Here is a 9,886-nt window from a genome sequence, read left to right as displayed (position 1 = left end):
CCTGCCCTTGCACAGTCTCATAGATGTGGGGGACACATCTCCAGAGCAGGATACAGCTCTGCTGGCTGACAGTTCCTGCTCTCCTCCCAGTTCAACCAGTAGGGAACACCAGTAGGGAACACGGAGCGCTCCACTGTGGGTTTAAGCAGAGCAGAACAAACTCCAGCCCCGTGTCATCCAGGCTTCTCCAGCTGCTGAGCTCGGGGGTGCAGGTGGGTGGGTGAAAAGTGAAGACTTACAGGAGTTCTGTTCATTGTGAGAAGCCTAAATAATTACTTGAATAATTTCCTTAAGTAATAAACGAGCCATTTTGCCATCAGGGCTTTACATCCACTGACCTTCCTTCACCTTAATACAAGTCTTGGGAAAAGGAGGAGGATTTTACCCCAGGGCTGCTGCTCTGGGAGGGGCAGAGGAGGCTCAGGCCAGAGCTGGTGGAAGCCACTAGATGGCAAACAGCTCCCGTTCCTGCCGCTCCACGAGTGCCCTGCAGCCTCCTCTGGGTCACGGCCACCTCCTGCCCTCCGGGAGCCTGTCCCCCGGGGGAACAGCCCCAGCGAGGCCTCGTCCCCAGGACCTGCCACAGAATGATGCTAAGAAGGGTTTAACAGAGTTCAGGCACCATTGGTTCTCTTTTTAAAATGCCTTTTTTATTTTTTTTTTCTTTTCTCGTTGAGGTGGGAAGCGAAAAGGAGTCAGAGGCTCACGGGCAGCCTTGTGTGAATTACAGCAGCCAGGGCAGCGCTGCTCAGCAGAAGGGCAGGGGAGGAGGGAGGTCCTGCAGTGCTGTCCCTAAAGCTGCAGTTTTTAAAGCCGTGCTTCAGCAGCACACAACCCTGCCTGGGCTGGGCACACGGGCGGTGCCCCACCACAGCTCCTTTTGATCCTGTTCCTCTCACACAGAGATCCTGCCCCGAAGCTCGGAGTTCTCCCACCCTGACAAACTGACAGAGTCACTCCGTTATCCCCAGGAACTCCCAGGAATTCCCAGGAATTAAGGGAATATACATTCAAACCCTTGCAGCACTGAGAAATCGAGGTTCTCCTCCCTCTCCCAAAGCTTTCTGAAAATCACCACACCTTAAGGATTCCTGTGCTTGGACTCCATGAATGTTATTACCGGGGTGCACTCCTTTAGGTATGCCCATAACCATGCCCGGGTCCGACACCGGCACGGGAGGATCGGAGCATCCCGGGGCCGAGCACGGCAGGGGAATTGAGCATCCCGGGGCGAGCACGGGAGGGGAATTGGAGCATCCCGGGGCCGAGCACGGGAGGGGAATTGGAGCGTCCGGGGCCGAGCACGGGAGGGGAATTGGAGCGTCCCGGGGCGAGCACGGGAGGGGAATTGGAGCATCCCGGGGCCGAGCACGGGAGGGGAATTGGAGCGTCCCGGGGCCGAGCACGGGGAGGGGGAATTGGAGCATCCCGGGGCCGACACCAGCACGGGGGGATCGAAGCATCCCGGGGCCGAGCACGGGAGGGGAATTGGACTATCCCGGGGTCCGACAGCGGCACGGGGGGATCGGAGCATCTCGGGGTCCGACAGCGGCACGGGGGGATCGGAGCATCCCGGGGCCGAGCACGGCAGGGGAATTGGAGCATCCCCGGGTCGACACCGGCACGGGAGGATCGGAGCATTCCCGGTTCTCGGCGGGCGGATCCCGCGGGCTGGAGCCGCCCCCGGGGCCGGGCTGGAGCCGCCTCTGTGCGGGGCCGGGCTGGAGCCTCCCCCGGGCCGGGCTGGAGCCGCCCCGCTCCGGCCCCGCCGCTCCGGCCCCGCGATGCCGCCGCGCTCCGCCCGCCTGGCGCGGCTGTCGCGCTCCGTCACCTTCAGCGCCTGCCACCGCCTGCACAGGTGAGCGGCCCCGCACAGGGGAGCGGCCCCGCACAGGGGAGAGGCCCCTCGCTGCCGGGAGGAGGCTCCGATCCCTCCCCTGCCCTTCCCGGTTCTCCCTGGCTCAGCCCCTTCCCGCAGCCATCCATCAGTGCCCGGCTGCAGTTCCGTGTTTCAACAGAGCCGATGGCGCTTTCGGTTTGTAAACATCGCCCTGTGCCCCCCGATCTGCTGCTTTTGCCCCCGAAAATGATACGTTCCTAAAGAGTGTCTTGACCTGAAACTCAAAGGAGGTTTTTAGGCTTGGTCTCTTCTCTCAGGCTACGAGCGATAGGACAAGGGGAAACGGCCTCAGGCTGTGCCAGGGGAGGGTCAGGTTGGACATCAGCAGGAATTTGTCCATGGAGGAGTGGTCAGGCTTTGGAAGGGGCTGCCCAGGGAGTGCCCATCCCTGGAAGTGCCCAAGGAACTCCTGGACGTGGCGCTCAGTGCTCTGGGCTGGGGACGAGGTGGGGGTCAGTCACAGGTCCTGGAGTTCTTTGCCAACCTCCGTGATCCTGGGATTCTGTGATATTCCCAAAATGTGCCTTGACTTGAAACACTCGGAACAGGCACTTGGATTGCTTCAAAGGGAAGATTCAGAGGGAATTCCTTTGTACTTCTTGGAGAGGCTCCCTAAGCTTTGTTAATTAATAATAAACCCGAATGTGCAGCTTGCTCCAGGCCTAAGTGATTTTGGGCCCAGATGTTGAACATTTATCCAGCTGTGGTGTCAGGCAGATGCTCTGAAACAGACACAAAACCACGGCAAAAACGATTCACTGTTGTCAACAACATCTTTTCATGGACCAAACACTCTTCTGTCTCTGTTCCTGCCTCCTGAGCTGCGGGGTTCAGTGTGGGAGAGGGAATAGATGGAGCGCTGGAAAGCAGAGTGAAGTGAGGCCGTGAACATCTGGAGCAGATCCTGCCATGCCGTGTCTGCCTCTCCCACAGCAAATCCCTGAGCGATGAGGAGAACCTGAAGCTGTTCGGGAAGTGCAACAACCCCAATGGCCACGGACACAACTACAAAGGTAGGGAGGTGACTTCCATCCTTGCTCGTGGAGTGGTGCTGCTCTCAGGGTGGGGATAACCCCCAGGAGGGCTGGGCCACTCGTTCTCAGCAGCCTGATACAGCTTTAGTGGCTGGGTTTGTGTTTTTATTAAGAATTTGAAGGAAATTTCAGCAGCAGGGGGTTGGACCACAGCATATTCAGTTGAATAGATAATAAATATTTATCTTCAAATTCCACTTCTTGAATCAAATCTGCTTGTTTACACTCTGCAGCATCATTGTGATTTGAATGGAGATTTCTCTAAGCAAAAGGCATGCAAATTAAACAGCCTGTAAACATTATTTGAATGTTTTTTTCACAAGTTCTCCTATTTCTACACTCTGGGCACGCAGAATTAGATCTCTCCAGTTCCTGGAGTGGCTCCCTGTGCTGCTGGCACTCTGCTAAGGAGCTGCTTTATCAGGGAAGACAGGCTTATCTCCACCTACCTGGGCCATCAGACCTTGGGCAAGGGCTTTTGTGACTCTGAGTCGTTGTTTTTATGGAGCATCCCCTCATTTTATAAAAACAGTCCCACTCCTGAATGCATCCAGTGGGTGGGCAGGGAATGGGCTGTGTGTCCTCAGCAGCAGCAGATTTGGTTTTGGGTTCCTGGACATCACAGTGACCTGATCTTTTCTTTTTTTCAGTTACAGTCACAGTGCGTGGAGAGGTGAGTGCAACCAGCGAGTTTTTTTCTGTTCCTCAATGTGGATTTGCAGTTTAATGCTGTTTCCCTGCTTTCATCATCATGCTTGAAGGCTCCTCCAGGGAGTTGTTCTCACCTGGTGTCAGCTTTCAGGAGAGAGTGGAACCTCTGGGATGGTTTCCAGGCTGTATCAAGCCCTTGGAACATCACAGGAGTGGAGCTGGAACTCTCTGACAGTGGAAAGATATTTTCCTTGTGGCTCAGATGACCTGAGCACAGATATTCCCCTCTGATTTGTGTTGCCACCTTGTGCTTCCCCTGCAGATTGACCCGGTCTCGGGGATGGTGATGAACCTGACAGACCTGAAGGAATACATGCAGGTAAAAATGGCCCAGTTTTCCTTCTAATCCCCTGGGAGAACTGATCAGAGCTCAGCAGTTTGTCTGGTAGCAGCACGGAGATGTGGTGAGGTGATGATGGCAGGACATAAAAAAGAACTTAAGGAATAATTGCAGACTAAAATGCTTCAGCTCTGTTACGTGAGGCAGTACCACGTCTCCAGCTGGGAATTTCACAGCTGGATTTAGGGCTCTTTCCCTTTTTTCCCACCCTGCTGCCTGGCTGTGTGTGGCTATCTGAACCTCAGGCCAGGCAGGGACAGGGTTGTCACCGTCCCGTCTTGGCAGGAGGCGATCATGGAGCCGCTCGACCACAAGAACCTGGACAAGGATGTGCCCTACTTCTCTGAGGTGGTGAGGTGAGCGATGGGGGCTCCTGGAGGGACTGGAATGGTTTTCAGGGCCTGATCCTACCAGGGAACGAGCAGCCTTTACCTGTGGGCTGACCACACCTGTGTCCAGCCCTGCTGCCCCTTGTCCCCTGATCAGCCTGGACACACAGGTCCTGTCCGTTCCGCCCCATTTCACCCAGATCTGCTGGCGTGACACAAACCCCGCTTAATTCAGGTGTCATCAGCTGCCCTTCAGCATCCCCCCAGCCCTTCCTGAGTGCAGCTCCCTCAAATACTGGTGTCGTTTCTGCCATTTCAGCCAGCTCTGACCCGGCTGCTGTTCCCCCCCCCAGCACCACAGAGAACGTCGCCGTGTTCATCTGGGACAACCTCCAGAAGCTCCTGCCCCAGGGAATCCTTTACAAAGTGGAAGTGCACGAGACAGAGCAGAACGTCGTCGTTTACAAGGGAGAACAAACAATTGTGAAGTGAAATCAGCCTCAGTTCATGCTCAGGGGAAAGGCTCCATGATCAGCTCAGTGGTTTAGCCCAGCCCCGCTCAGCATTTCCTGCCCCAGCGCTGGGTTCTGTGTCAGGTCAGGACCAGTGCAGATGTTTCACAAGGACCCTTGCAGCAATGTGTCCATTGGGGTTCTCAGAATGGGTTGGTTTCTCTGCTTTTCCTCAAGACCTTCCTGTTTTGCAAAGCTGAGCCACTGAGCTGATGTGAAATTTAGAATTGGGCCCTGGTAAATAGAGGTGATTTGGAGAGAGGAGGAGGCCTGGCAAAATCACAAAAGGTTTTGATTTCTAATTAAACATTGAATTAATTTATGATATTTAATAATGTGAGCTTTGGTGTTGTTTTGCTTCTTGATCAAGCAGAGAAGCATTTTTTGAGAGTGAGAACTACATTGTCTTTTTTTCTGCTTATTATCTGTTTATTTCTTGTGCTGCAGGCACGTCTCTTCCTGTGGCCAGCAGATCTTTCTCTGTGCGTGGAACTGGTGCAGTGGGCAATAAAAAAAACCACTTTTGCTCCAAACTGGAGAGCCAAAGGGAGCAGGGTGTTGGTGAGAATGGAAAACTGAGGAAACTGAATGACACAGGGAATGTCACAGCCCCAGTGGGGACAGAGCCCTGGGGAGGGAGTGCAAGAATAAACCCTTAAATCAACCCCAAAATTCAGTGGAGGTTGTTTTAGCAGGATGAGGCTGTGAGAGGAGTTTAAATGGGCACTACCCTAATTGTCCTGGATATTCCTGGAGCTGGAGGCACGCTGTGAAAGCTGAGGAAAAGCAGTGAGGGAATGGTTATTGGACAATTCCTGACCATCAAGTCCTGGTGTCTGTCCAGAGGCAGAAGTGGCTGTGCTGTGTGTGATTCCCTTTGTCACGTGAGCAATGTCCTGAGGAGTAATTAGCAATGGCCATCAAGAATAACTTAATGCACATAACTTAAAAAGGAAGTGATAAGCAGGGCAGTAATTCCCTTGCTTGACAAGGAAATGGGGTGTTTGAATAATGGGAGCAAACAGCCTCATTTAGGGAGGTTTAATGAAGCTTGCCTAATTGTTAACCGTGGCCACTCTGCTCCAGGCTGAGGGTAAAGTGTCCTCCTGCAGCCACCCCTTCTGCTGGGAAGTGGGGTTTACACTGCCAAAAAATACCTGTGATGGCTTCAAAACTGCTTTTGAATTTAAAACGGGGACTGCTTTGCCTGAGGACACTTCTGTGCCACCCCCTGCCCTGACTCAGCTTCGCTCAAACTCCCTGTGAGAGCTTCAAAAAGGGAAGAGTGAGAAAAGCGAGGGATATTCCAACCTTCCCAAAACCTCTGCCGTGGCAGCTCCAGCTTTGGGGATTGTTTTCCTTCCTAAGGCTGGTGCTTTGGGGAATATTTGGCTGCAGGTTCCTTGCAGTGTCACCCAAGCAGAGAGTGCTCAGTGCCTCAGATAAAAATGCTGACACATTTGCCGTTTTCCCCAACTTTTTCCCTCCTCAGATGTGGAACCAGTCATTTTTTTTTTCAGCGTGGGCTCTGTTCGGGGAGGTTCTGCAGCTCCTCTGGCCCCTCCTGCTGCTCTGTGGCTGTGTCACTGCTAAAATGAGGTAAAATCGTGCTGGTGATTCACAGAGCATTCGGTGTCTTCAGTGAGTCATGGCCACTCAAACACATCATGTGGTGTCTTTATCAGAGCAGGAATTCATTCGGCTGTTGGCAAAAGCCAAGCAAACAAATGGCTACAAGTGTACAGCACAGCCCACTGCTTTTATTGGCACGGAGGCAGAAAAAGCAGCCCAAACTCCCGTGAATTTCTGCAGCTCAGCAGCCCCGACAAAGCCCCACCACAGCCTGAGTGTTTGTATTTATTGCTGTGTGCACCTTGGGGATTTATCTGTGTCAATTATTCTGATCTCTTGGGTTTAAATATCTGCAGCTCAGGGGAAATGGGAATAAATTGGCTGGCTGGGCAGTGGTTTGGGTGGAAGGGGCTGGAAACACCAGAGCTGGAGTTGAAACTGGAATTACAGTGGGGTCTGGATCATTGCAGGGGGGTGTGAGCTCTGGCGATTCTCTGTGGGAAGCACCTCCAAATTCCCAGCTGAGGGAGGGAGGGGTTTATAGGGAGAGAATGAACTCCCAGAATTAAACATTAAGCTCGGAGTTACTGAGTGATGAAATGCTTTGAAGGAGAACTGTTGAGGTGACAGTGGGGGCCAGGACAGCCCTGAAAGGTCACAGCTGATGCCAGCAGAGGCTGTAGGAACAAGACTTCCAGCTTTAGAGCATATAAATGTGAATAGCAGGGGAATAATGACAGGAAATGGGCTCTGTTGTGTTCCGTGGGACTGAGAGGAAAAGCCAGCTCTGCCTTCCTGTCACACGATAAGATAAAACCAGGTTTTGTGGGAGAGCAGCAGTGCCAGGGCAGGGACTGGGTGAGCAGGGAGGCTTTGCACGGAGCTGGTTGAGTTTAATACCTGTGGGACCATCTGGTTCTGTCAAGGAAAAACAAAGTTTGAAGCTGTTTTCCTTTTGATTAATTCTTGGTTCAGGGAGCTTTTTCTCGTTCTGCCCCACCGGAGGAGGAGAAACCTTATTCTCTGTTCTGTGTTTGAAGCACGGTGGCCACGGGAGGAGAGAGGGTGCAGCTCTGGCAGGGGATGCAGTGGGAATTGATGGTTTTCCCCTGACGCCCAGGGTGATGTAGGAGCCCAAAAGGAGCAGCAGAGACAGGAACCCAGCCAAGTGCTGCCACAGCTCGGGGGCTGCTCCTCGGGCTGGTGTTTTACTGCCCATTGTAGCCCCAACAGTGAGGGATTTAATAAATAATCCACGTACTGAGGGACGAGGAGTCGCCACCGGGAGCTGCTCCTCTGAGCTCACAGATCCAGCTGCATCCCACCATTCCCGACTGGAATTCGCCTCCCTCGCGTGGGTTTATGCGTGAGTGCAGTGCCTGGAGATCAGGGAGGGCTGCAGGGGGGTCACAGGACCCCTGCCCACTTTGGGGCTGAACACTGGCAGTGCCCTGGCAGGGAATGAGAGGCTGGAGGAGGCAAACGAGGAGCAAAACATTCGGGAAGGTGGCTGTGAACAGAGCTGGGAGAAGGAGCTGTGCCTGCCCCAGAATTCCCAACATTTTCCTAGGTATTCACCGAACATTCCTCATTTTCCAGAGACCCAGAGCAGCCCAGGGACCCTGGGCTCGTCCCGCTGGGGCTGCCCAGCAATTCCCACCCTGGCCAAAGCTCATTAGGATGTTTGCTCCGTGTCTGGCGCTAATTGCACCAATTGCCCTGTGCAGTGGGGAGGCCAAGTGGAAACTGAGCAGAAGAAAGTCTGAACAGTGAGGAGAACAACGGGGGCTGGGGGTTCAGGGGCATTTTGTGGCTCTCCCCTTGTCGTTATTTGTACACTGGTTTGGAAAACTCGACGTCTGCTCTTAAAGTGATGTGGAAATTCAGTGACTGTGGCAGAGGATTAAACAGTTCTGCCCCTGGACAAGGCACCTCTGGGCCAAATGGTTGTGCCTCGGGTGTGCAGGTATCTCCTGACTCTCTCTCTTAGCCCTGGCCCTGCTGAGAGAGGAAACACAGCAATATTTCCGCCAGAAATGCAGCCAAGAAGAGACCCAGGACTAAAACTCCATCTCACTCTGCAGCAGGGGGATGGGAATTAAGCAAATTTAACCCTGATTGTGGTGTTGCCCCCAGAATTCCTCCTGTGACACCCACAGGAAGATGTTTAGTGAGAAATCGTCTGTAACCCAAAGAGTTGGGGTTGTTCTGCTGATTTTTTTGAGGTGGGATGGTACAATACCAATTGAAACTTCAGGGATTACAGGAAGTCAGTGGAAAGGTAGGAAAAATTTTAATGGGGCTTTATCCAGCTGTAATCACTCTGTTAATGATTAATCAATGTTTTAAGAGCTCAGTAAAAGCTTTCTACTCGCTGTTAGCTCAAAATTTCATAGATGTGGCCTGAAGAATTTGGCCTCAGAGCTCATCTAAGGTAGATCCTTAGAGTCCCTCTCTGACTCTGGATGCAGTTATGCCTGGTTATGTTTGTGAATTAAGTTTTTAGCAGGGAAAATAGACAGGGGTGTCTCGAAATGCTCGTTTTTGCTGCTGAATAACGTAAAAATTAATGAAAACACCACTGATGAGGATCATGGATGGGACAAAACTGCAGGAGCCACCTCTGGATAATCTGGGACATGGGAGGTGCCACAAGGATATTTAAATGCAATTTCGTATTTATTATCCAAGGCTGTCATTTTAGGAGATAGATGGCTCAACAGTGGGATTGGAATTGAGCAGTAATTTCCAGCACTAATTAGGATTTTATTGTGTGTTGTGCACTGGAGTAGCAGGAGATAAAGCCTGTCCCTACCTCTGCTAATTACCCTGCCTGCTAAACAGACGCCAGTTTTAATGGCCGGGCCCTAAAAAATTCATTTCTCCGAAATTCTGCAGGAACATTCCATTAATGCAGCACTGCAGGCTCAGGTTTCAGCTGAGAAACTGTGCTGGGGACTTTTGGCTTTACAACCCAATCCCTCCACAACCCGCCAGGAAAGAGGGAAATAAGTGGAAATGAGGATGAAACAAAGGGAATTGACACTGGAATTGAGAGCCCTGAGGGCATGAGAGGGAGGAATTTTTTGTTTGTTTGTTTTGAGGCACAAAAGATGTTTTGGAGATACAGTTTGAAGGGGCAAGAGTTGAGTGAAAGCTCAACTTGAAAGCCGAACCAGCCTTAGCAGGTGTTTATTCACAGCTGCCCACTTTTACTGATTATATTTCAGGCAATTCTGTCTGAATTTAAAAGATCTCCCTCTTAGACCTGATGTCTGAATGCCTGAGAAATAGAAATGAGCAGGGACTTTTTTCTTGTGTCTTCTTTCTTTTCAGGAATTTTTTCTTGTGGTGCTCAGCTCCTGTGTTAAATTTTCAGGCTCCTTTATTCCCAAGCTCTTCAGCTTCTTGGGAATTAGAATTTACTCAGCAGAAATCAGGGGACTTGGACAACTTTGGGCTGGCAATTTAAAGCCAGGACTCTGATC

At 52.0% G+C, this 9,886-nt stretch overlaps 1 protein-coding gene across 1 annotated transcript; it reads left to right on the top strand.

Moving 5' to 3' along the window:
* The first annotated feature begins 1,758 nt into the window (after positions 1–1,758).
* Positions 1,759–5,376, top strand: PTS (6-pyruvoyltetrahydropterin synthase). The gene is made up of 6 exons (XM_039565034.1): positions 1,759–1,858; positions 2,834–2,913; positions 3,585–3,607; positions 3,908–3,964; positions 4,271–4,341; positions 4,668–5,376. Exons 1-6 carry the CDS (start codon positions 1,785–1,787, stop codon positions 4,804–4,806), a joined length of 444 nt encoding a protein of 147 aa, XP_039420968.1. The 5' UTR covers positions 1,759–1,784; the 3' UTR covers positions 4,807–5,376.
* Positions 5,377–9,886: the final 4,510 nt, after the last annotated feature.

This window comes from Corvus cornix, chromosome 24, assembly GCF_000738735.6.
Source record: "Corvus cornix cornix isolate S_Up_H32 chromosome 24, ASM73873v5, whole genome shotgun sequence".
In the NCBI taxonomy this organism is placed as follows: Eukaryota; Metazoa; Chordata; class Aves; order Passeriformes; family Corvidae; genus Corvus; species Corvus cornix.
The sequence above is the reverse complement of the archived record's forward strand: the minus strand, read 5'-3'. Positions and strand labels throughout refer to the sequence as shown.